The sequence below is a fragment of the Antechinus flavipes genome, chromosome 1 (genome assembly GCF_016432865.1).
Source record: "Antechinus flavipes isolate AdamAnt ecotype Samford, QLD, Australia chromosome 1, AdamAnt_v2, whole genome shotgun sequence".
NCBI classification, from domain to species: domain Eukaryota; kingdom Metazoa; phylum Chordata; class Mammalia; order Dasyuromorphia; family Dasyuridae; genus Antechinus; species Antechinus flavipes.
The window spans coordinates 717,217,146-717,244,886 of record NC_067398.1 but is presented as its reverse complement, the minus strand read 5'-3'; the positions used below and the strand labels follow the sequence as shown (position 1 = coordinate 717,244,886).

Below are 27,741 nucleotides of genomic sequence, written 5' to 3'. Positions count from 1 at the left end.
GCCAACTCAGCCCTGAGATTCTATGCTCGGTTCCTCAGTGGTTCTGTTCCCTCCTTCCTCTAATCTCACTTTGCATTCTTGGTGTCAGGTTTTTTCTTTGTGAAATGAAACTGTTCATTCTCCCATGATTCCCTCAAAACATCCTTAGAACATTCAAATGAAAGACTTAATGAGAAATATTTTGAAAAGAAGAAGGTGCTTTCCACGGACAAGACACATCCTCTTTTTTCTTAGGTAGTTGTAAAAGGCACTGGCCTTGGAATCAGCTTCGGGATGCACCCGAGTAAGAAAGGACAAAATATATACAAAGGAGTGTCTGGAAGGAGAGAGAATGAACAAGAAGAGAGCCAGGAAGGGCCCTTTGAAGATGGTCGTGGTTTCTAAAAGTCAGGTGAGTCAAGGAGGGCACAGAACATGTCTTGCATACACTTTCTGGATGACTTTGGGCAAATCCCCCAAACTCTCTAAGTCAGTTTGTTTTTTACCTGAAAAACAAAGGGTTTGAATTGTACAGCAGGTGGTTTACTGGTTTGGGGCTCAAATAATCTGGGTTTGAATTCTGCCTCTATCTCTCACTAGCTATATAACTTTGGGCAGGTACTTGATCACTCTGGGCCTCAGTTTCCCTATCTTAAGAGGAGGTTGGGTTAATCCCTTCCAGCTCTAGATATAGGATTTCATTTTTTCTACTCTACAGAGAAAAGTGAAAAGAGGCTCTTCCCTCTTGTGGACATCTCACCTGGTCCGTGCACCAGTACCAAAGAGAGACGAGGTTCATTCCGATAATGATTCCCGGCCATGGCAGTTCCCCAGTGATGGGATCCTGGAAGAGGTGGAAGGCGTCTGCTTTGGGGGTGTAGCATTCTGGGTTCAGAGTTACATTCTTGTCCGTGATGACAGATGGGATGGCTTTCATGTATTTCTCAACGAAAGCCTCAAACCCTCCCACTTCTGCAAAAGCTAAAAAAAAAAAAAATCAGAAAAAAAAGTTAAGTTTGAGAGTCCAATGGGAATTACAAGGACTCATCAGGTGCACCTGTCCTCATACCATGATAAATATGTCCATGTACATGAATTTCATTAAAATCCATCGCACTCTCCCTGGCAAAAAGCCTTTGCTGATCCCATCCGGGTCACCCTTCTTCCCATCTCAAATGATCTCAAAGCACACTCACTTGTAGAGTCATTACTTTTCTCCAAGAAAATGTAAGCACCTCAAAGGCAGAGATTATTTCTTTTCTATTTCTGTATCCCTCCTGCCGCGTATCCAACATGGGATTACAAAAGTCCTTCCTTAAGATCTTCTTTGTCTTCTTGTCACCCCATATTCTCAGAGAGGATAATAGCCAAGTTCAAAGTCAGGAAAGGTTCTGCTCAACAAGAAAGTGGAAGTGCTAGCTTGGTGATGGATGATGTGTGTGTCCTCTGAGAAATCAGACTGAATTCTGGGAACTTGTCTCTAATTGTTTTGCCAGATGATCTCTTTGCTTGGGATTTTGCTTTTTTGTTTAGTTTGTTCTTTGTCCTGGGAATGCCTCATAAATTGTCTCCTGAGGCATGAAGGAGTTGTGAGCTGTATCAGTGTGAGGAGAGAGGGAAAAGTGGACTCTCTCAATGAAATTACAGATCTCCGAAGATCTTTTAACAACTTTGTTATTTTTGTACTCACCCAAATTATTTACAGTATCCAAAAAATGGGTAATTCGTGAATTTTAATCTTACAAATATTTTTAAAATAGCATTTACTCTTGAAGGGGTATAACAAATACAATATGTAGATTGCCTGTTTCAGTTATCAGTATGTTATTGCAGTTTTGCCTATCAGAATCTAAGTATCACAGGCCCAAGAACAATATTATTATTAGCCAAATGAACAAAGTTTAGCTGAATTTTGCAGATTACAAATCGACTCATTTTTAAAATCTTTATCAATACTGTATTAAATAGCAAATGCTCGTGACTGAACTAAATATTTAATCAAGTCAAATTCTGAATGTTTTCTGTTCTGATTTGCCTTGTTTGTAAAAGTTTGGCAATGCATTGCAGAGTAAAGTCTCTGTACTTGCCATGCATTTGTGATTGGGGGAAAATACCATTTTTTAACAAAAAATAAAATAAAATAAATTTGCTGACCCTAGGCAGGGCATATATATAACTCACAATTAGATGTTCATGAGGATATTCCCATTTTCAATGAAGATAGCAGCCATGCCACACTATTATAGAAATCTAATTCTTCAACGACTGGCCTGGTTCATTTTTGTCTTTGAATTCCCAGTGCCCAGGACAGTGTCAGGCACCTAATAAAGACATTTCCTTTCCCTGGATTCACATGTGAAGTTTTTCCAACTCAATGGCACTAGATAGAGCTTATGTTTCTCTAGTGACCCAGGGCCACCTCCATGTCATAATAATTCTTCAGAGGAGAAAACTCACATATCAGTGATATAAAAGTTGAGTTCCTCAGAGCTGCAGAATCAGAGTCCTATTTTTGCACTGAATGGTCAACAAAAGGGAGGAGTAGAAATTTTCTCTGATTCTCACAGCCCCTCATAATTCCCCCAATTAGGAATTATGTGCAAAAGATAAAGCAATTTCATTTTATTCCACTGCATAGGACACTAAGAACCCACACAAAGCAAAAAATCAATTAATTATCAACAGAGATATCTAATATCTCCTTCCCTCTCATGCTCTCTCAGCACCCTGCCCTTATTACCCACCAGTCAGTAAGGCTGCACAAGCCCACTCACAAATTTGCAACAGAATTCAACTCTACCCTCCGCCATGATGACAAGGAGAGCCAAGCTGAAGAAATTTTATCAGGCTGTGATAGTGGCAAGGGGATGATGGCAGATCAAAGGGAGGCACCTTGAGAGAACTTCACTGGAGAATAGGGTAAGACAAGTCTAATGTCGTTGTTTGAGGGCAGAGGGATGCGTAGCACATCCCTGAACCTGAGGGAAAGGGCAAAGCACGCAGCATGGCTACATTCTGTCATCCCAGCAGTCATCTGGGGCAAAGACTAGTGAATTAAGAATTTACCAGTATGGAAAGAAACTGAGATGACTTTGAGCACCAACCCCCATAGAAACTGCCATCAAAGGGAAAGGAGTCAAAAAATGAGCAATAGAAGAAAATAAGGGGATAAAATAAATAACCAAAGATCTTAGAAAAACTCAAGTAAAATCCTTGAGTAGAAGCAGATTGACTAACAAGAAATATATATGTATTTTTCAATTTAAAAAATAGAAAAGAAAAAGAAAAGAAAACAGAACAGAACATTGTCATGTGTCCAGCAGAACACCAGTGAAGATTCAAAGTATTAAACAATAAGTTACTAGTTCAAGAAAAGATATATAATAGTAGGAGAAATTATATTCTTGAGTGTCCATCTTTTCTTTGCTTCCTTGTAGGTTGTATTTTGTTCTCTGCTGCACACTTTTTTTACTTTATTCTTTTTTTCCCTTTCATCCCTCCCACCTACCCCAAACAGGCATAATTAAGAACAGATAAAAATACAGATATAGGTATATACAACACACACACTAGCCCCCCCCATACACACATACTGTCATATATATTCACAGAGAGAGATTCACATACGTACATATATAGAGAGCATATACACATATACACACATACATAGAGCAACATGCATACTTATCTACATATACATATATGCATGTATATATATGCATTTATCTATATGTGAAATATGCATCTAAAACAATATTAATATAGCTAATATAATGTAGATTTTTCTCTTGATTGAATCTTTGTTTGTCTTCGTTTAAGATCAATAATTTCTAGCCATCTTTGTTTTTCTAATAAATTCTGCTCCTCGTAGGATTTGGGTATATCTCGTTCTTTTGTATCCCTGCTAACTCTTCTGCTTTAATTCTCCACCTTAATTTGTCTTGCTATTACTTAGCCTCTCCCCACTCATGGATCCCTCCCTTGTCTTCTTCCCCCATCTTTTGCTTCCAGTCCGCCCATCTCTCTCCCCTTATTTTTTATAGATTCTGAAAGGTGCCATATCCTTCATGTATATATGTAGTGCTGCCTATTTAAACCCATTCCTGATGTGAGTAGGTTTTCAGAACTGTGAACCCTCCTTCCCCCTCTAATACCTCTGTATAAATTCTTCCTCTGCACCTCATTTACATAACATGATTGCTATTTTTACCTTTCCTAGGCAGTTTTGCTTTTTAGTCAGCTCATACTCACCTTTGCCCCAATCTTTCTTTGGAACCGAACAATTGCTGTTGTCAATCTTAAACATATGGTATACATTTCCACGTAAAAAAGATCATAAACAATCTGTCGTGTTAAGTTCCTGTTGGCTCCTATGTGTTAAATTTTCTATTGAGTTAAGTTTGACTAAAAGAAAGTCCTGAAAATCTGCAAGTTCATTGAATATCCATTTTTTCATTCAATATTATGGATAATTTTGCTGGATATGACATTTTTGTCCTCTGGCCTAGTTCTTTTGATTGCTGGTATATATGATTCCAGGACCTGTGGTTTGTTTTTTTTATTGTGATTGCTAAGTTCTGTACAATTCTAATTTTAGTTCCAGCATATTTGAATTTTTTTCTTGTCTCTTACAAAATTTTCTCTTTGGTCTCTTTGAGATGGTGATCAGTGCATTGTTTTTATTTCTACTTTCCTCTCATGTTCCATCATTCCAGGACAATATTCTTGGATTATTTCTAGCATTATTGTGTCAAAGTATTTTTTAAATCATATCTTTCAGGTTGTTCAATTATTCTTATATTTTGTCTTCTTAATCTGTTCTCCAGGACAAGTTTTTTAGTAAGATGTTTCCTATTCTGTTGTATTTTTTCATTCTTTATATTGTTTTATTATTTCTTGGTTATAGATTCACTGGCTTCTCCTTCTCCAATTCTAATTTTCAAAGAGTTATTTTCATTTTTAAGACTCTATCTCCTTTTCTATGAGGTTAACTTTTTTCATAATCTTGTTTTTCTTGGATGGTTTTTATTTTTAGTTTTTTCTCAATGTCTCTCATTTGATTTTTAAATTCCTTTTTGAGTTCTTCTCAAAAGAGTCTCTGTCTCTCTCTCTCTCTGTCTGTCTCCGGGATGGGAGCTAGTTAACATTACTCCTTGCACTCCTGGTATGCTGGTTTCTTCCTGCCTAAGATGGCATCTCTGCAGCACAGCTGGGTCTGAATTCCTGATCCCTCAGTCTGCCTGGACTCAGCCCCCCCCCCCCGCTTGAAGTCGGGAGGTGAAAGTTTCCGTGGTTCTTGCTGGGGCTCCAGCTCCCCCCAGGGTCCCCACTTGCTGGAGCTGGCCAAGAGTTCTCTGAATTTCACACTGTTGAATACCTGACTTGGAGTCTTTCTTCTGGTCTTCTCAGGTTGTTCCAGGAGGAACCCTGTTCTTCCCCAAGTCTTCTTGATTTTTCACCAGTCTATATTCACCCTGACATGTGAATATTATGAAGGAAATCTGGGGACCTTGAAATTTACTGACCTACCTCACCATCTTCCCAGAATCCTCTAACAAGAAATGTATTAATAAAAGAAGGGGAAATGGCCTTCAAATCAACGAAAGAAGTTCAGGTATCTATGAATACGTATTTGCAAATAATGAAAAATTAATCAACATCTGGCTAGTCAGAAGGACTAAAAGGAACTTCGGGGTCATCCAGTCCAGTCCGCTTTTTACAGGAAAGGACATTAGGGCAAAGGGAGTGGAAATTTCTTGGCCAGGACCACAGAGATAAATACCAAACCTGGCCTTCGAGTACGGGAGCAGCCCCTCTCTCCTAGACCTCAATGCCCTCCATGATGCAGCGGACGCTCCCGCTCCTCCCTAGAGTCCTCCGCTGCTAAAAGTCACAGGTTTCCAGAGAGCAGGAATGGAAATCCCAGAGGAGATGGACAGATGGACAGAGCCTGGCCCGGGGTCTCCTCCAGCCCCTCCCACTGCCTCAGACCCACCCTCCACTCCCTGGGAGGCCGGGCCGCACTCACCATAGCCAGTGAGGATGAAAGATCCGACCAGCATGATGACCGTCTGCAGGGTGTCCGTGTAGATCACAGAGGCTAAGCCACCTGCAGAGCACAAGGGGAGAGAGGAGTACGTGGGGATTCCCGGGGAAGGAACAGCCGCAGTAACAAGAGAAGCCATGGCCGCTTTGATGTGGGGGCTCTCCTGGCTCCCAGCCACGGCCGGGCTCACCCGCTCCCAGAGTCCTTTGTGCTGTGTCCCTCTAGTGTCCTCTCTGCTGATCTACCTGGTCCCTGACCCAGTGCCCTGCCATAATGGCCGGGAATCATGTGAGATCTGGCAAAGGAGATGTGGCAGTGACCATGGAGTCTAGGGCGGTGCGGGTTCAAATCCCACTTCTGGTCCTTACAGCTCTGTGGCCGAGGACTGATCACTCACACCAGCTGACCTCTGTTTCCTCAATGAAGGTGACAATCACAGTATTCTACAAGGGAGGGAATATCCAAGTGCTGCATTTCCTGTACTAGCTGGCTTGGGTTCCCTCCCTCTCTCCCCACCTTTCTTTCTCTCTCCCTCTCCTTCCCTTTCTCTCTCTGTTTCTCTCTCTCTCTGTTTCTGTCAGTCTCTGTCTTTCTCTGTGTCTGTCTATCTCTCTGTCTCTGTCTCTGTCTCTCTCTGTCTCTCTCTGTCTCTCTCTCTGTCTCTGTCTGTCTTTCTCTGTGTCTGTCTCTCTGTCTCTGTCTCTTTGTCTCTCTCTCTGCCACTCTGTCTGTCTCTGTCTCTCTATCTCTGTCTCTCTCTCTGTCTCTGCCTTTTTGTCTCTCTGTCTCTCTCTCTGCCACTCTGTCTGTCTCTCTCTGTCTCTCTCTATCTCTCTGTCTCTGTCTCTCTGTCTTTCTCTGTGTCTGTCTCTCTGTCTCTGTCTTTCTCTGTCTCTCTCTCTCTCTGTCTCTCTGTCTCTCTGCCACTCTGTCTCTGTCTGTCTCTCTCTGTCTCTCTATCTCTGTCTCTCCATCTCTGTCTCTCTCTCTCTCTGTCTCTCTGTCTGTCTCTCTCTTTGTCTCTGTCTCTCTGTGTCTGTCTCTCTTTCTCTGCCTCTCTGTCTGTCTGTCTGTCTCTCTACCTCTCTCTCTTTCTACCAACTGGGCTGACGCTGGTTGTCAGTGTGCATGTGTGTGTTTCTCTGATTCTGTGTGTGTACACACATATGTACCCATGTGTGTGAGTGTGTGTGCGCACATGTGTGTGGTGCTTCTGGGTCTCCTTGAGTGGTCATTCACTCGCTGCCTCTTCCTCCATTCCTCAGGTTCTAGATCCTGCTCCTTGACCCTCCTCATCAGCCCAGAGATGCCCATGGTCCCCAAGGCTGCCATGTTCAGTTCGGGCTGTGTCCGGGCACATTTGGGGATTGACCGGTTCAGTCACCTTGCAGCAAGAGCCACGGGACTGGGACAGGGTAATCTCAGAAGTCCCCTCCAGTTAATGACTGTACAGATGAGGGAAGTCAGGCTTAGAGAAGGATCATGACTTATCCAACCTCTCACAAAAGCAGAAGCAGCATTCGAACCCAAGCCTCCTGCCACCTTCCATTAAACTACACTCCTTCCTCATCCTCTTAGTGACAGAAGCACAAAATCTCGCGTTCCAAAGGACCTCAGTGGCCGCTGAGTCTGACCCAGACTTCCAAAGAAGAACATACTAGAATAGCCCTGACAAGTGATTATCCAGTCTCTGCTTGAAGAGCTCCAAGGATGGGGAACTCACTACCTGTGGAGGCAGCCCTTCCCACCCTGGGGCAGTTCTCACAGTTACAAAGCTCTCCCTTCCATTCAGCCCAAATTTGCCTCTTCAAAGGTCCTCATTGCTTTTGATTTTACCTTGTGGGGCAAAGCATATAAACAGAACTAATTCCTCTTCTCCAGGACATTTTCAGAGGCTTTTAAAGTTAGGGGTGATGGGTCCCCTAAATCTTCTCTCCTCCAGTTCACTCAATAGGACCTCCTAGAAGAGACCTCTCTGTCTCTCTCCTAAAAGAGGCACTGTCGTGTTTTCCCAAACCAATCCCGAGGCAGCCTGTCCGGGGGCAGGACAGAGGGCACTGAGTCAGAGAGAGAGCCCCCACCAGAGCCAACTTGAAGGACTCACCCGCAACAGTGAAGATCCCCGTGATGACCAACAGGATGAAGATGGCTACATAGAGATCCAAGCCAAGGGCCACATTGATGAAGATGGCTCCTGAGAACATGTCTGCCTGAGAATGAGAGGAAATATTAGGATCTAGGAGAAGGAGGCTCATGGCTGCTGAGGGGCTGATGATGGATGGAAATGAAAGGTGCTCCAGGTTCAAGACTGGACTCTGAAGCCAAGATCCGGTCCTTGTCAAGTAAATCTGGGCAAACTTGAAGACCTCTCTTTCCCTCTCTTATCCCACTGTACAAAGACCCAGATGATGGAAAAGCAGCGTGCATTCTACTGGAAAGTGATTTGGACGCAGAAGACGTGACCTCCAAAGGAGATGAACAGACAATTTTCAGATGATGAAATTAAAGCCATCTATAGTCATATGACAAAATGCTCTAAATCCCTATCGATTAGAGAAATGCAAATTAAGACAACTCTGAGGTACCACCTCACTCTTTTCAGCTTGGCTAAGATGAAGGAAAAGACAATGATATATGTTGGAGGGGAAGTGGGAAAACTGGGACACTAATACATTGTTGGTGGAGTTGTAAGATGATTCAACTATTCTGGAGAACGATCCTGCAAAGGGCTAGCAAACTGTGCATACTCTTTGATCCAACAGTGTTTCTACTGGGTCTGTATCCCAAGGAAATCGTAAAGGAGGAGAAAAGACCCGCGTGTACAAAAATGTTTGTAGCAGCTCTTTTTGTGGTAGCAAAGAATTGAAAAATGAGTATACTCGTTTGTAGAGTATATAAAAAAGTATACTCCCATCAATAGGGGAGTGGCTCAATCAATTGTGATATATGAAAGTAATGGAATACTATTGTTCTTTTAAAAAATGATGAACAGGTTGGTTTTAGAAAGGCCTGGAAATATTTACATGCACTGATGCTGAGGGAAACAAGCAGAACCAGAAAACAGCAAGATAGTGCAATGATCAACTAGGAGAAACTTGATTCTTCTTAGCAGTTCAGTGGATCCAGGGAAATCCCAATAAACTTTGGATAGAAAATGCTATCTGTACCTAGAAAGAATTATGGAGAGAATGTAAATCAACATATGCTATGTTCATTTTTTTCTGTTTTTTTCTCTTGTGGTTTTCCTATTTTGTTCTGATTTTTCTCTCCCAATATGATTCATAAAAATATATATATCCATCACATTTATATGTCACAACTTATTTAACTTTTCCCCCAAAAACCTTGCTGCCTTCTAACCTTGTAATGTTTCATTTCTCTTTTGTAAAGCTAGAAGATTGAAATAGTTGGCCCTTAAGCTCTGACTAACTGTGTGACATAAAGGGAGTCATTTAGTGTCTCTAGACCTCAGTTTCCCCATCTGTAAAATGAAATGACTGGACCAAAAGGCCTTTTAGCTCTGACATTTGGGATCTAGAAATGCCCAGACACATGGTCTAGGCAGTAATCTAGTCAGTCAGAAAGAGGAGACCTCAGTGCCAACTAAAGTTACCCACGAGGAGGGATCTGGTTTCTTCTACTTGATTGGAAAGAAAGGCTAGAGACTGTAAAGGTCAAATTTTGGCCCAATGTAAGAGAAAGCTTCCTAATAACCAAAGGCATCCCAAAATGGAACGGCTTGCCTTGTCTCTCTTATTCCTTATCAACTTTTAGTGTGTGTATCCCCTCTCCCATGATGTTCTTTTTGATCTTTCCCTCAGAGATATTCCCATGATCCTCTGACTGTCCTCAGCCTATTTGTATTCCTTTGGACATTCTCCAGCTTACTGAAGTCCTTCATAAATTATGGCACCCAGAACTAAAGCCAACACCCAGGTCTAACTGAGAAAAAGGACCGAGGGTCTGCCACCTCCCTAGCCACAGAAGCATTTGGCATTTGGAAGGGACCTCAGAGGCTGTCTACTCCAACCTGCCCTTGTCACAACACCTGACACATAGTAGGCACTTAATAAATGCATATTGACTAGCTGACTGGTACTAACCCCTCTCCGACAGCTCCAGCAAGTAGTGATCCTGGCTCTCCTCCCCAGTTGTGTCCAGTGCAGTGCTTTCAACACAGGATAGGATGTCTGAGCTGACAGGGACATCAAATAGAACCTAACTAGTAAAACATCTGAATCTAAATTTGAACTCTGGACTTTGAGACCAGGGCAGCTAGGTGGTAATAGAACACTGGACCTGCAATCAGCAAAACTCTTCTTCCTGAGTTCAAATCTGGCCTGAGACATTGATTAACTTAGTGCCCTGTTTGACTCAGTTTGCTTATCTGTAAAAATGAGCTAGAGAAGGAAATGGAAAAGCACTTTAGTATCTTTGCCAAGAAAACCCCAAATAGGTTCAAGAAGAATCAGACATGACTAAACAGCAATTTCCAACTCAAGGTCTAGTACTTTATTTACTATGCTGTTTAACTGTTATTATATTTGTTTTATTATATTCATTATGTACATATTTATGTTTATTATATTATATTTGACTTCACGGACCCCTGGAAAGAATCTTGAGGACCTCCAGGGCTCTCAGACTATAGTTTGAGATTTGCTAATTCATTCCAACCCCCTTATTTAACAGGGAGAAAATGAAGCCTAGGAAGAAGAAAAGACTGGCTGAAGCTCATACAGTTTGCACGTGGTAGTTAGGGCTCAGGTTGAACAGAGTTTGGGAGGCTTCACTCCTTCAGGCTGTGGCTGGGTCATGGGCAGTTCCCATAGCTAAAAAGCAAGAATCTGGACCAGTCATTTTTCTCGTGAAGAATGAGACAGGTAGATGGCCTGGAAACTTGATGTTTCCAGACAGAGGCAGAGAAAGGAAGTGGTTTGCCAGTAATCATGATATTTTAGAGCTGGAAGGGCGCCTGAGAGATCATTCCAGGAAACCCACATGATGCTTCAAGAAGACCAACAATGTGATCCTGGAGCCCTCAGAGTGCAGTGCAGAGTGGTGAGAAGAGCCCCAGGATTGATGTGAGCACATGAAGTCAAATCGTGACTGCTACTGGCTGTTTGTGTGGCCTTAGCCTGTGTAGGTCTCGGTTCCCTTATCTGCAAGATGAGTAGGCTGGGCTAGAACCTTTAAGGTACCTTCCAAATCTATATAATTCAAGAAATCTATTTAATTCTCTTGCAACTTTCATCAATCAGTGTGGCCAAAATGGGACCCATCTGAGAGTCATTCCATTGGGGGTGACATTTTTAGTTTCTCAAGATTCTTCCTCCCCAATCACTGAAAGATAACAAGAATAGTTCATCCTACCAGTCCACAAGCACTCATCGGCAGCTCTTCCTCCTTAAAAATGCTGCTTCCAAACCCACAGGCCCCGAGAGGGGTCCACATGCAAATCCCCTGCAACCAGCCTCACTGCCTTCCCTGGCCTTGGTGCTGACGGAGTGTTACCTTGAGGGCTGCCCATATCATGTGAGAGATCACAGAGCCAACCAAGAATCTATGGAGAGGTATTTTCCAGAGCAGGATCAAGTATCCTATAACAAACCAGCCCCCGGTTCTCCGTTCTAGCACCAGAGACAGCTCCTCTTTCATTACTTTAGCCTTCTTTCTATTAAGTTCACATGATCGGGCCACTAGCATTTTCAAGATACCTGGTGATAGCTCCCAGCTCTCAGACACCAGGCTTTCTACATTGGTAGCAAGCAGATCCCAAGTTCAATTCAACCAGCATTTATCAAGAACATACTCTGAGCCAGGAACTGTGCCAGGCAATGGAGAGACAGAGGCTGAAAGGAGTCAGCAGCTGTTCTTACAGAACTTACATTCTACCAAAATGCAGAGGCAAGATGGACTCACCGAGATCCTCATGGCCACGGATGAGAACAGGGAAAGGACAGAGAAGTAGATCTGAATCCTCTTCCCTCCAAACCTCTTCTTCAGGTACTCGGGCATGGTCACCACCTGCACAGGAAGGAAAATGCAAGAATCACACTGCACCACAAAGCATCATGGGATAGTGGGCAGTAACGTTGGCTGAATGGGAACCTTTCTGAGCCCTGCGCCTTCAACGCAAGGAATTCCATTCCCCTGATGCTAGCGTGGAAGGGGAATATCCCCAACTGAGGACTGTAATTCAAGGCCTGCTTTTCATACCATCTAGGTAAGTGACTTTGGGCAAGTAAATTGGTCTCTCTTGAGGCTCAGTTTTCTCATTTATGAATTGAAATAAAATAAAATAAAATCTCATGTACACTGCATCCTCCAAACAGCATTTGTTGTAGCTAAAGAGATTTGGAAAACTTAAAGCATTATATAAAAATGAGCAAATAACGTTATGCGTGTGTTGTAAGGACAATTAATGATTCAGAGTTTGGGAGGAAAAAGGGCCCCTACCTTTGGATACTCACCCCTGCTTTGATGTAAATGGGGACAAAGATCCAACCTAGGACCAGCAGCAATGGCAAGCCCTGCAAAAAAGAGAAGGAATCTTATATGGATCAAGCTTTTCTTCTCACTGGTCCTGCCCAGCCAGTGCTTCCTTCCCCAGCATCCGGGTTTCTTCCTTCTATTTCCACATGTCATGATTTAAAGGGGCTTTGGGAAATATGGCTGCCAAGTAAGGGCTCTCTTACTTCTTTCATCAATGTGGTCAAAATGGAACTCACCTTGAGAGTCATTCCAATGAGTATGATATTTTTAGTCTCTAATAGAGAGTCATTAAAATTCACCTTTTAAAATGGAAACAGCCTGTGACAGGAGGAATACATTAGACATTGGTCTAGTCTCTTACTTTCTCTGGGTCTCACTTTCCTTCCCTGTAAAGGAGAGGACTAGAAGATCTCTAAGGTTCCTTCCTGCTTGAATATCCTAGAATATGACTTGATACTCTAGAAAAACTCTGGATGTAGAATCAGGAGACCTGGATTCACATCCTGGCAAATGCTTGCTGCCTGGGTGGCCAGGTGAGTCCTTTTCTTTCTCCGTGCCTCAGGTTCCTTCTCTCTACAGTCACACTGACTGCTGTACTGCATCTCATATTCCATGGTCCATCTCTGCCTTGTAGAAGTCAGTTCTCATGCCTGGAATGCTCATCTTCCTCACCTCCGCCTCTGAAGGATGATTCCCAGCATCCTTTATATTTAAAGTCAATGCTACCTCCACCCAGGTCTTATGCCCGTTAAAATTACTTTGTATTTCCTCATATCTGAAGGTGTTGTTTCCCTCAGCAGGATGTACCCTCTCTGAATGCAGGGGCTGTTTTGACCTTGTTTGCAAATATCCAGAACCTAACATGGTACCTAGCACACAGTAGTTGTTTTTAAAATGCAGTTGAATAAGTGGGATTATTGGAAACTGGTGCCATCCATCTAGAACAGCCTATAAGTGATCAGAAGTCAGCCCATTAGTGTGTCAGTTTATCAGATCTTTAAATAGTGCAGTTCCCTGAGATCAGTATCCAGAGGGAGATTTATGGGAGTGAACCAGGTGAGTTTGGTGCATAGAATTCTGGCAGAGACCTCAGATATCACTGGCCGAATCCAAGCCTGAACAAGGATTCAACATTTCTCCATTCAGCTTCTACTTGGAAACCTTTGGTGTCGGGGAGCTCCCCACCTCCCAAGGCAGACTGCCATTTCTGGACAATTTTCATTGTTAGGAAGTTTTTCCTTACACCAAGCCTAATTCTGACTGCAAAGTTTGAAGGGGCCCTTGAAGCCATCGAGTCTAAGCTTCTCATTTTACAGATGAGGAAACTGAGGCACAGAGATGAAAAGGATCTTCCCACAGTTGTTCACATTGGCTCATGGATCTGAAGCTGAAAGGAATGTCTGAGGTCACCTGGTCCCATTTAAAGATGAGACTCCCTCATTATTTTAAGGGTGAAGAAACTGAGACCCAAGGAATTAAGCCCAGGGTCACTCAATATTAGAGACATTAATTACTAATTATGATATTAAAGACAGAAATGTAATACCAATTCTCTGATTTCATGGAAAATGCTCTAGCCACTGGCATATTATTACAGCTAGCCAGAGTTTTAGTTCTTCCTCCTCCCTTGGTCATATGCTGCACGAGGGGAGGAATGGACTATTATTTCACTTTCCTCTCTCTGCCCTCCCGTGGCTAATGCAGATCTGTACCACGGTAGACAATCAATAATGCTGAATGAATACACAAATAAATGAGGAATCCTTCTCCCACTTTGAGATAAGGGACATAGCTTGAGATTCAGCAGCCCTTGGGAAACCTGTCAGAACCCAGCATGAGTTAGAACCCGATGAGAATCAGACCTTCAAAATGTGGCCGAGCTTACGTGAAATTTGTGGGGAGAACTTCTTCCCTGGGTTTCCCTATTTGGCACTCTAGCTGTTCCCAGTCTATTTGGTGTGGGCACCTGAACAATCGATGCATGTGATTCTCTGGGGATTTGTCATGCTAGGCCGAGAACAGACGTGGCTCACTTGTTCCCTCAGTAGCTGGCAAACTGCTCCCTGGAAGCTTCCTCAGCCCAAAGAATAAAGTGTCTCAGACTAAGGCAGCTCTAAGATGGGAAGAGAGAACTGGATTTGAAGCCTGAAATCATAGGTCCAAGGAAAGAACAACAAAACAATTCCAACTGAATATGGAACATATTGTTTGCAGAGGTGGGGAATTATGGGGGAGAATCATTGCATATATTGTCAGATTGACTGATATGTTGCTTAGTTTTTCCTCAAGGTTTTTCCTCTTTTATTCTTCATGGGATGGGGTTATGTGGAGGGGGGCAATGAGGAAAGATCAGCTAGAAGTTGAAGGTGATATAAGAAAATTTATGTGCTTTTTTAAAAAGAAGGCAACCACTTTAGAACTGTTAGAAACTTTAGAGGTCATGTGGTCCCCATGTAATGTTGGGGAAGAGAAAACCACCGAGGATGCATCACCTACATTTGTCTCGAGCACGGTCACGGCAATCCCTGAGGCTGCGCCGGTCCTGCCAGGCCCACGAAACTGCCACTGCCGATGTTACTGGCAAAAAGAGAGGCGCCAATCTGGAAACCAAAGGAAGAACACGTGAGATCAGATGTAAAGCCATCAGGGCCTGTTATAGGGACGCAGGACCATGGACTTGAGAACGGGAAAGGACATTGGGAATATCCAATCCAACTGCCTCCTTTTACAGAGGAGGAAACTGAGACTCAGAGAGGGCAGGGCTCCCGTCCAACATCACACAGCTGGATGCAAAGCCATCTTTTCTTGGGACTGTTAATGCTGCACATAATGGATCGGTCCACTCCCTCTACCATAAGAACAGGCTGCTTCCCAAGATAATTATATAAATATGTATGCATATATTGTATTTAACATACCCTTTAACCTATTTAACATGTACTGGACTACCTGCCATCTGGGGGGGGGGGGGAGGAGGGAAAAAATTGGAACAGAAGTTTTTGCAAGGGTCAATGTTGAAAAATTACCCATGCATATGTTTTGTCAATAAAAACTATAATAAAAAAACAAAAAACAAAATAAAATAGAACAGGCTGCTTCCCCTTTCCACACTCTTCAGTTGGCTGGTTCTTGGATCTTCTAAGCTGTCACATGACCCTTCCTTTCATTCATCTTTTGTAGAGGGCCAGGAAGTAAGAGTTCATTTAAGGTTTTGAGACGTACAGGAACTTAGCTCCCCAATTCCCCTTCCAATAAACAATAGCAGAGATAGAGCTATTTAATATATTGCTAAATGGCTGGCAAGAAAGGTGGGGTTCTGGGGCTGGGATAGTGCTTGGGTAAAAGAGAGGGAGGGAGGGAGAAAATTTCAGAGCACAGTTTTAGAAAAATGAATGGGGAAAACTATCTTTTAAAAATTCTTTTTTTTTAATTTAAAAAATATAGTGATAAAGATCCTTGCCACTGAAGCAAAATGCAAACTCGTCTATATAGTAGATCAAGGACACACCTTGGAACTTAGAACAGGAAAAGCAGTCCTCAATGGAGACTAAAGAGAAATGTACTCGAGGACATTGGTATGATGTGTCTCACAACTATTTATATTTCTGATGAAGTGGCCAAAATCTGGGCTTAACCATTTGCATCTCAGTAGATTGGGCTTGTTAGAATATATATAGGAATATCAAAGAGTATATTATGTATTGGTTCTATATGAATTGAAATCATATTTATTTATTTATTTTCTCTCTGATGAATAAATTTGAAGATTTCATAAGGAATTCTTTCGCCTGGCCCCTGTTTGCACACCCTTTTTCACCACTGAAGCTGGACTTCAACAATCTTTCTGTTGAGTCTCTAATGGAGGCTGAAATGCTGGACCAAGAAATATCAGTGATGAAGGGGTAGAGTAGGGGAACGGAACCCATTGAGATTCTCACATTCCCCTCTTTCCCATTTTTATTCGTCTCCTGGGCACGAGGAAAACTCCCCAGACTCCTTTCCTCTGTACCCCATTTCCATTATAAACAAAGAAATAATAAATAAAAAGGTGAATTGAGCTCTGGGTGAGGTCCAAAGGGAAGCCCACCCTTTCTCCTTTCTTTTATTTCAGATCTGAGCTTCAAGCTTCCTGAGTTTGAAGCTTGAAGAAGAGTATAAACAGCCACCTTTCAAAGAAATGACAAGGGGATGGAGGGACATACTCACCGGCCACCACACCATGTCCCTGCCAGCCAGGAAGAAACCTCCCACTGTCCCGCGATTGGTCTTCAGCATGGCCTGGAGAGAAAAGAACAAACAGGACGCCAGTTAGAGCAGAACTGAAGGCACACCACAGAGTTGGCACCCAGACCATTGAGAGATGATGAGTGCCGCACCCCAGAAAGGCAAAGGAAGATTCTTCCCACCAACATCTTATCATATTATGCTATGAAAAAAATCTCAGAATTTGTTGTTTGGCCAATTAGTCCTGTCATCGACCTGTTTGGGGTTTTCTTGGCAAACATACTGAAGTGATTTGCAGTGTCCTTCTCCAGCTCATTTTACAGATGAAGAAACTGAGGCAAACATGGTTAAATGACTTACCGAGGGTCATACAGCTAAGAAGTGTCTGAGGCTGAATTCTTGATTATAGGATCTATTTTCTACCCATTGAGCCACCTACCTGACTGAATATCCCAGGATGGCTTCATTCAAAAACCTAGAATCACTGAATTTTAAGACTCTAAAGGTGTTATCCTGTCTGACCTCCCTCCTCAACCCTCCTTTCCCTTCAATAATTTTCATTTAAATTTTTTATTTTTTTTTTTTTGCTGAGGCAATTGAGGTTAAGTGACTTGTCCAGGGTCACACAGCTAGGCAGTGTTGAGCGTCCGAGAACAGATTTGAACTCAGGTCCTCCTGAATTCAAGGCTTGATGCTCTATCCACTGCGCCACCTAGCTGCCCTCTTTATTTTTTAAAAAGCAAAGTCCTTGTAAGAAATCCTTTGTCTCTATCAGAATTTCAGATGACCAAATGTGAAGCTAAATTAAATAAAGACTGATTACCATTGAGGTTATTGGGAAGATGTAACTTCTTGCTGGATTCCTTATTACCTCTGGGATTAAATAGACAGCCTTGTGCTTGGCATTTTAGGTTCTATACGACCTGTCCCACATCCCCTGACTCTTTTCAGTTTTAGACTTTTTCTTCTCCAGCTACTCTGGCCTCCCTGCTGTTCCTCAAACAGGAACTTCTAGTTCCCAGTTCTGCACCATTTCCTTGGCTGCCCCATGCCTGAAATGTCCTCATTTCCTCCTCAGCTTCCCTGACTCACTGGAGACTCAAATCTTAGTTCTGTAACGTCCTTCACAAAGCTAGAGCTTCCCTCTTAGAGAACCTTCCTTTTATACATTTTTTTTTTACTTTTCTATTTTTTATTTTTTTACTTTTTAATTTTTGTAAATGAACATGGCCCTCTGCATGTTGCTCCTCCATTAGAATGGAAACTCCTTAAAGATGGGGATGGTCTTTATTCCGGTCTTTGCATCCCTAGCACTTAGCACAATGTTGGGCACCTAAGTGAGCCCTTTGTTGTGATTATTGAGTTAACCCAGAAAAATATACCTGTGACCCCGTTTGAAATTTTCTAGCAAAGATACTTGAATGATTCGCCATTTCCTTCTCCAATGGATTAAGGCAAATGGGAATTGAATGGCTTGCGAGGGACACACAGCTAATGCCAGTCTGAGGCTATATTTGAATTTAGGTCTGATTTCAGACCCAGAGCTCTATCCACTGAACTATCTCTTTACATAATAACATTAAGAGAAAATACTCTCGGAAGCAAGTTCAGAAAGTCAATATGCCAGCCAATAAGCATTTATTAAGGAATTACCAGAGCAATAAGATGGCTCAGGGTATAGAGCAGGGTTTGGAATCAAGAAGACATCCTCCTGAGTTCAAATCTGATCACAGACACTTCCTAGCTGTGTGACTCTGGGCAAGTCACTTAACCCTGTATGCCTCAGTTTCCTCATCAGTAAAATAATGTATTTGATCCTAGAGGCCCAGGAGCTTGTTGAGCAGGAAAATTACATGACCAGATCTATGGTTTAGCTTCCCTCCAGCATTCTTTACAAGAAAAATCCTCATGGGGTCAGCAAGACCCAAACTAACGACCAAACAACAACAAAAAGCTAATTAATATGAATCAAATATTTATTCTGTTGACTTAATGAGAGTTGGTATTTTATGCAAAAAGTAATATTGACTGGATCATTTGCCCCAAACTCTCTCTCATGCCTCTTTCAGTTATCCACAATTAGAAAGTTGCAGAGACAATCTGATCCAATGCAATTTACTTTGTCTTTCTAAGTTTGTTTCCTCACATGTAAATGAAAGGTTCCATTATAAAATGGGCGCCCTTCCTGCTTGAATGGTCTACACTTTGAAACCCTGACAGCAGGCACATCTTCAGGAGGGACCAGCCAGCCTCTAGAGTTGGCGTCTTAACCTGGACTCCCCAAAGGATCCCAAAGATCAATTCCAAGGGATCTAGGAATTTTCATGAAGAAAAATGACATCTTTATTTCAATATAATTGCTTTCCTTCTTCATCTCATGTATTTTATTTTAAAGACCACTCTTCCGAGAAGGGATCCATAGCCTTTACCAGACTGGCCCCACAGGGAAAGCCCTTGACACAAAAAGAGAAAGGACCCTGCTCTAGAGAAGCTGCTTTGCTAATTCAACCTTATTTTAACAACCTGGTTTCACATCCCATCTGCACACGCTGGCATGTGATGTTTCGCTGGAAATTCTCCAAGGAAACTAGATCCATATTCTCTGCCTTCTAGGATCTATTACATTGCTCACGAGTCACTTGATGTGAAAGGCAGGGACCCTACAGGACACATGGTGAGAACATTTCAGTACCAAATTTAAACTCAAATACTGAAAATGGCCTACAATGTGGGCTGCTAAATTCTGAGACCGAGCCGCCCAAAGGAAAGATCTCATTTGCCCTGTCCCGGCGTGTTCCGTGTTTTTCTCATGGGCTAAAAAAAGAAAGGAAAAGAAATATCATGGCAGCAATTAAACTGGGCTCAGTAAGCCCTGGTGATTTTCCATACAGCAATCGCCTTGTAGGATCATGGGGATCTCCCAAGACCAACCCCCTCATTTGGCAGAAAACTGATATCGGGAAACATTAAGTGATCATTCAAAACCAGAATGTCAGCACCAAGCTCTGGGACCATTTCCCCCTCCAGCCTTCCAGGTCACCCCCAGCAGCAAATCTCAAAATTCACTCAAGCTGGGTTAGCAGAACCAAACCTAGCAGCAGTCATCAAAACCATTTGGTAATGGCTAAGAAATCAAGTGGTGGATCAGTGGAATAGATTAGAAACACACAACATAATAATCAAGGTCTATAGTAATCCAGTATTTGATAAACCCCCAAACTCCAGCTTCTGGAACAAAAACTCATTATTTGACAAAAATTGCTGGAGAAAGTGGAAAATAATGTCAGAAACTCGACATAGATCTATATCTTTCACCCCATAACAAAATAAGGTCAAAATGGGTACATGATTTGGGCATGAAGGATGATACCATAAACAAATTAGGAGAGGAAAGGATAGTTTACTTATCAGATCTTTAGAGAAAGGAGGAATTTATGACCCGAGAAGAACTAGAGAACATTACGAAAGGCAAAATGGATGATTACATTAAATTTAACAAGGTTTTGCACAAACAAAACCAGCAGAAACAAGATTAAAAGAAAAATACTAAGCTGGAAAAACGCCTTTATAATTGGTGTTTCTTATAAAGGTTTCATTTCTAAAATATATAAAGAACAGAGTCAAATTTCTAAGAATACAAGTCATTTCCCCAATTGATAAATTGTCAAAGGATACAAACAGACAATTTTCAGATGACAAAGTTAAAGCCATCTATAGTTATATGAAAAAATGCTCTAAAATCACTATTGATTAGAGAAATGCAAATTAAACCGGCTCTGAGGTACCACTTCACACCTCTCACATTGGCTAAGATGACAAGAAAAGGCAATGATAAATGTTGGAGGGGGTGTGGGAAAACTGGGACACTGATGCATTATTGGTGGAATTGTGAAATGATCCAACCATTCTGGAGAGCAATTTGGAACTATGCTCAAAGGGCTAAAAAACTGTGCATACCCTTAGACTCAGCAATTCCATTACTGCATCTTAATCCCAAGGAAATCATAAAGGAGGGGAAAGGACCTACATGTGCAAAAATATAGCAGCTCTTTTTGTGGTAGCAAAGAATTGGAAAATGAGTAGATGCCCATCAATAGAGGGAATGGTTGAACAAGTTGTGGTATATAAAAGTAATGGAACATTAATGTTCTATAAAAAATGATGAACAGGCTGATTTTAGAAAGGCCTAGAAAGATTTACATGAACTGATGCTGAGGGAAACAAACAGAACCAGGAATACATTGTACACAATAATAGCAAGAATATGTGATGATCAACTAGAAAAGGCTTGGTTCTTCTCAGCAGTTCAATGATTGATCCAAGCCAATCCCACTAGAATTTGAACAGAAAATGCCATCTGCATCCAGAAAAAGAACTAAGACTGAATGTAAATCAGCACATGATATGTTTACTTCTTTTTTTCTATCTCTCCCATAGTTTTTCCCTTTTGCTCTGATTTTTCTCTCCTAACATGATTCATAAAGAAATGTGTATTTAAAAATAAATAAATTTAGTTGAAAAAAAATCAAAATCCACCCAGGCACCCCCTTCCTATTAGATACATAACTCCATCTCTGAAATGACCCAACCAGCTGAAGACAGCTCTAACAGCATGGAGCCCTGGGAAGGGCACTGGTCACAGAAACTCAGGGACTGAGTTCAAACTCTCTCAAAATTTCTGCTGTAACATGCGACCCTGGAATTTCTTCCATCTATGAAATGAAAGACTTGGACTAGATGGCCTCCTACTAAGTAAGGAAAATGGGGCTCAAAGAAGCCCAATGACTTAGAATCATAGATCTAATGGCTCTCTTCAACAATGAGATGATTCAAACCAGTTCCAATTGTTCTGTGGTGAAGAGAGCCATCTACACCCAAGAGAGGATTATGGGAACTGAGTGTGGATCACAACATGGCATTCTCACTCTTCTGTTATTTGCTTGCATTTTGTTTTCTTTCTCAGATTTTTTTTCCTTCTTAATCCAATTTTTCTTGTGCAGCAAGATCACTGTATAAATATGTATATATATTGGATTTAACATGTATTTTAACATATTTAACATGTATTGGGCGACTTGCCAGCTAGGGGAAGGATGGGGGAAGGAGGGAAAGTTTGGAAAAGAAGACTTTGCAAGGGTTGATGTTGAAAAATTACCCATGCATATGTTTTAATTTAATTTAATTTTAATTTAAAAAAAGAATCCTAGATCTAAAGCTAGAAAGGAGCTTAGAGACCATCTACCCAAGGCATCACCTGACAGCTGAAGAAACTGAGACATGAGGAGATGAATGATTTTGTTTAATGTCATTCAGAGCCAATAGTGAGCATCAGAAGCAGCATTTGAACACTGTTCCTCTGTCACCCAGGATAGAGTGATGTTTCTCATGCTGGAAGTCTTTAAGCAAAGGCTCGAAACCAGTAGGTGTCTAATAGAAGGATCCTTGCTCAGGTATCGTTTGAACCAGGTGATTTCCAATCCTTTGTAATTCTGAATGATTTTTATCGATCACCTTATTTGGGAAATATGTCCCCATTTTAATAGAAAGTAAAACTAAAACTTAGAGAGGAAGAAATTGCTTGGCCAGGGTCATACAACTAGTAAATGGCACAAGTAGGGACTCAAACCCAAATTTCCTGTCCCCAAGGTCCCTGTCTCTCCACATAGAAATGAGCTCTGGATGATTATAAATAGGACACGAACGTCCTGGAGAAAAGATGCTCAATATTGTGTTCCCTTGTGGAATCTAGAGAATCCTGACTCCCGCCGTTGGTTACATTTTTACTCTGTGGGGAAGGAAGAGAGCAAGCAGTGATCTGGACTCGTTGTTGCAGTTGGCTCAGCATGTTCCGTACAGGACCAGTCTGGGGTCAGGGTAACTGGGGGGGAAAGACTTCCCTTGAGCACAGGCTCACATGAACTGTCTCAGCTGATCTTGAAACAACACGAATGCAGGTAAGTAAACATAAGCTACATGCAAAGGGATTTATAGACATTGGGGGATCAGGATGGGGGGGACAGAATCAGTCTTGAAAGAAGGATCCTGAGAGACAGAGAGAATCAGGAAGGGCATGGGATGCAGGCTGTGCAAAGTCATGGAGACAGGAAACAGAATATATTGACAGGAGAAGAGCCAGCGTGCCAGTTTGACTTAACTGGAGAGGGTGTGATGCGGGATAATGTGAAATAAGCTCATAAAGAGAGGCTGGAACCAGGGTGTAAAGGGCTTTAAATGCCAAGTAGAAGAGTCTTTATTTGATCCTAGAGGTAATAATGAGTCATAGAAGCTTCTTGAGCAGGAAAAATGACACGATCCAGCTCTGTGTTTTAGCTGAATCAATTCATCAGCCATCTGGAGGAATAGATTGGATAGAGGAGAGATTGAAAGTGGAGAGATCCAGGGAGACCCTATGGCAATAGTAAAGGAGAAAAGTTGCAAAGGTTCGCCCTAGAGGAATTGTAGTGTGAGTGAAGAGAAGACAAAGGATGTGAGGAGGAAATTGGCTGAGAAGGAGCTCGTAGAGCCTCTCTTTTCTCAGTGATTTATGGGATGAAGTTGGATTGGACAAGTTGGAGAGGAAAGGGGGGAAGTATGAAAGGGTCAAGGAGAGAAGAGAAGTTTGAGAAGTTTAGAAGAGTTTGAGAAGAGAAGACTATAGAGAGTAAGAGAGAGGTTCACTTAGAGAGGAGTAAAGGATTGCTTTGTTGTATGAGGGGCCGGTCGAGGTTAGGGAACGTGATGAGTAGTGGATCCAGCTGGCTCAGTGATGGGACTTTCTTAGCTCTGTTCTGCAGTTGGAATATAGTGGGAGAAGAGGGGGATGGAGGGCGTTCGGTGAGGTATGAACCTTGACAGGACAAGGAGCAAGGGATTCGAAAGCATCAGACTGACCGCCCATGACCTCAAGAATGGTAAGCCGGAAAAGAGAAGCCGGAAAAAGAGTGATAGTAAAAGGGCCTGGATCTGATGGAGAAGAGGAAGATAGATTCAGGAGAAATGAGGGACAAAGAGAGAGAAATGCTAAGAGGAAAGATGGTCTAACCCTGAGGGATTTCAGAATTCTCCATCCTGAAAGTCAACCACTTGTGTAATCACAGTCGTGGGATCGGTACTGTGTGACTTTGGACGAGTCACTTCACTTCCTTCAACCTCAGTTTCCTGGTATGTGTGACGAGGGAACTAAACTTATCTAAGTTTCTAAGCTCTGTTCCAAGCCCTCATCTTGACAGTCTTGTGTGGAGTGGAGGAACGGGTCATGGGAAGAGAGGAAACTGGTCATTGAGCTGTCCAGGCTGCTCCAAGGGTCATTCACTTGCAAGTTGAAGTCCCCAAGTTTAAGGGCAAAAATGGAGGAGAGGGGAAGGCCTTGAATTAGGTGCTGAACTCGTGGGGGTCAGCAGGGAACTGGTGATCAGGCTTTAAATGGGGGGGGGGGAGAGGAGAAAGGGATTTCTTGAATAAATTTTAAAGAGCTGAGAGACGATGGCTAAGGGAGGGCCTGGATGGGCTGACGGGAGCAAGGAGTAGTTCCGTTCCTCCTTCTGGCCCAGCTTCCTGGGAGCAGGGGGAAAGCTTCATCCAGCCCAGGAAGGAATGACCAAAGTCTCTTTGGGGTGGGGGGAGGAGGAGTGAAGTCAGAAGATAGAAGGAGAGCTGCAGGGAGAGGCCTGGGATCCAGGGGAAATTGAAATTATAGAATGGGAGCAGAAGATGTGAGGCTCTTGAGAAGGGGCCGGCCTGCCGCAGGTGTGACAGAGGGCGGGAGGGGTTTCTCCTGGGTGCAGGGAGATGACGGGGTGTCTATATTGTGTGAATCAGGACAGGAGGGTTTAGGAGTGAGGGGGCAGCTCTTTTTACCCGAGGATCTCCCCCTCCAATAGGGTAGGAGTGGGTCAGTCCTGCCCTTACATAAAAAGCATTCGATTTGCCAGTGGAGGACCTGAGTTCAAATCCCAGGTCTGACACTTACTTTTATTGTAGTCAAGTCACTTAACCTCTTCAGAACTCAGTTTCCTCGTCTGTAATGTGAAGGGTTTGTACAAAGTCCCTTTTTAAATTTATGATTTTAAGCAACCATTCAACTTTTTGAATGACCTCCAGTCATTTGAAACCCACCACTTTCTGGGGCCAGCCCATCTTGCCAGGAAAAAAGGCATCTCTGCTACATTTTTTTTTTTTTGCGGAGCACGGGGGTTAAGTGACTTGCCCAGGGTCATACAGCTAGGAAGTGTTAAGTGTCTGAGGCTAGATTTGAACTCAGGTCCTCCTGACTCTAGGGCTGGTGCTCTATCCACTGCCCCACCCAGCTGCCCTATCTCTGCTTCATTTTACAGATGATGAAACTTAGACTTGAAAGAAAAGCTTGGACACCTCCCATTTCTAGCAAGCTTGGTGACTGCAAGAAGATGGATTGGAAAAGCTTATCCTCTGTTTTACAGATGTGGAAACTGAGGCTCCAAGAGGAGAAGAGTCTAATCCAAGGCCCAATATCTTCAACCAGACGTTCAGAGCCTTGATTTGGGGTCCTTTGTAAGCCCCCCCCCTCCTCTTCTCTTCACTCAGGCTTCCCCTCCCTGATCTGGCATGTTGAATGCTTTGAGGGAGAAGGAAACAGCTGGCCAGCTGCCGCTGGGATAAATCAAGGACGATGCCGCAATCCCCACCCTCCCCCTTCCTATTCAGAGGATAGGCTCACTAAATACTGGAGCCCGGAAGGACTCTAGAACAGAGGACGTCCAAGGATGGGGACCTAGAACCCAGCCTGCCAGAGACAGGGGACATTAGGACAGGAAATACTGTGTTTGCTTCGGCAGCACATCTGCTAGAACAGGATATGAAAGGTCAGAGGTGGAGGCGCATCCCTTTACAGTTGGGGAAACTGAGGCCCCACGGGATGGAAGGGCTTGTCCCCTCCGAGTACTACGTTGCTATGTGAAGGCTCCGAACGCCGGCGCTCGGCTCCTGGCCGCTGAGCCCCCGCTCCCACCGCCCGCCGCCTCGCCCTCGGTCCCCTCCGCTACCTACCCACAGCCCCACGGCCAAGACCACCACGAAGTAGATGACAATGACGGAGATGTCGGCGGCGTTCTTGATGCGGTCCGACGGCAGCGGGGGCGCGGGGGTGCCGGCGGGCGCGCTGGGGCTCACGGGGCCGTCCATGGCAGAAGCGGCGGAGCGGCCGTCGGGTGCTGTCCGGGGCTCGCCGCCTGCTTCTTGCCGGCGCCCGGGCCGCGGCTCCGGCTGCCGTCCGCGTTAATGATCAGCCCCGGCCGGCCCAGGGGAGGGCAGAGAGGGGGAGGGCTCAGAGGAGGCCGGCCAGAGGAGGAGGCAGAAGCCGGAGGGGGTGAGGAAGGGCAGAGAGGGGAGGGGGCCCAGGTGTGGGGAGCCGGGCTTTCCATGCCCTGGAGGAAAGGGGGGAGGAAGGGGGAGCTCCCCCAGCCGCGGGAGAAAAGGGTCCGTCCGCGGAGCTGCGGAGGGGAGCGGGAGTTCCCCAGGCACGCGCTGGAGAAGTGGGGGGCGAGGCGGGGAGCGAAACTGGGCAGCCAGAGGGGAGAGGACGTTCCCTCCCGGCTCGCTCCCCGCGGGGCTGAGTCAGGGAGGAGCCGAGGCCGTCCGGCCACATCTCTCCTCGGCCCGCAGCAGTCGGTACCTCCCGGGGGAGAGGAGGCCACAGGGAGCTCCAAGGGAGGGAGCCCTCAGAGCACGGCCCGGCCCCTCCCCCCATGGTTAACTATGGGAGAGATCGAGGAGCCCCTAAACCTCCAGCCTCTGCCCCCCCACCTCCCCTGGGGGCAGCCCCTTCCTCTCTGGGACCCGCTCCTCCGAGTCAGGAAGTTCTTCCCAATAGCAAGCCCAAATCAGCCTTTGTGTAGCTTTACCCCGGCTCTCTGGGGGGCGCCCTGGGGCCTGGTGGGGCAACATTGATCCCTCGTCCCTGTGGCAGCAACTCTTTTTTTTTTTTTTTTTTTTGTGGCAGCAACTCTGATCCCTCCTCCCTGTGCAAAGCGGATCCCTCCTCCTCGCGGCAGCCTCGAAGATCCTTGAGCTCTCAGGGCCTCCCTGATCTTTGTCTTCTCCAGTCTAAGCGCGGCCATTTCTTTCAGTGACCCTTCCCCATCCCTGCGGCCTTCTCTGGCCATTCTCCAGCTTATCAGTCCACTTCTGGCAGGGCGTTCTTCACGTGGCCCTTCACCAATGTGCCTACCGAGTATATTGGACATTCTCTTTATCTTCGGGTGTGTCTATTTGCCCCCTAATTAAATGGCATGATATAAAGCACTTTGCAATCTTACAGCGCTATATAAATGCTGAGTTTTAATAATAGTGACAATAAAAATATTTATTGTTATGATAATAATGATTATGATACACCAGCATAGCTAGAAAGAGGAAGATCTGGGTTAAGGTCTGCCTCTGACAAACTGACTGTGTGACCCTGAGCAAGTCACTTAATTTTTAATGCCATAAACCTGATGTTAAGCAACATGGCAAAAAAACAAGGAAAAGGGAGGATACTGAAAATAAAGGGGACCCAGTGTTCCAAATCACTATTGATCAGAGAAATGCAAATCAAGACAACTCTGAGATACCACTACACACCTGTCAGATAGGCTAAAATGACAGGAAAAGATAATGATGAATGTTGGAGGGGATGTGGGAAAACTGGACAGTGATGCATTGTCGGTGGAGTTGTGAATGAATCCCATCATTCTGGAGAGGAATATGGTACCATGCCAAAGGGCTAATAAACTGTGCATACCCTTTAATCTCATCCTTTTAAATTTATAATTTTTGTGTTCGTTGTGTGTACATTATTAACGTCACCATAGGTTAGTGTGGCGGCAAGAGCACCAGCCCAGGAGTCAGGAAGACTGACTCGGACATTTACTAGCTGTGGGACCCTGAGCAAATGACTTTTCCCTGTTATTTAGTTTACTCTTCTGTAAAATGAGCTAAAGAAGGAAATTGCAAACCATTCTAGAATATTCACCAAGAAA

General features: G+C 43.8%; 1 protein-coding gene across 1 annotated transcript in view; it reads right to left on the bottom strand.

Moving 5' to 3' along the window:
- The window catches only part of LOC127545720 (solute carrier family 5 member 4-like), a 42,525-nt gene extending 15,009 nt beyond the window's left edge, over positions 1-27,516 (bottom strand). The window contains 9 exon segments of the mRNA XM_051973179.1: positions 740-960; positions 6,008-6,088; positions 8,130-8,235; positions 11,948-12,052; positions 12,499-12,558; positions 15,017-15,060; positions 15,063-15,120; positions 16,727-16,798; positions 25,769-27,516. Coding sequence (XP_051829139.1) covers positions 740-960; positions 6,008-6,088; positions 8,130-8,235; positions 11,948-12,052; positions 12,499-12,558; positions 15,017-15,060; positions 15,063-15,120; positions 16,727-16,798; positions 25,769-25,903 — 882 coding nt within the window. The 5' untranslated portion in view covers positions 25,904-27,516.
- Between the last annotated feature and the right edge of the window lie 225 nt (positions 27,517-27,741).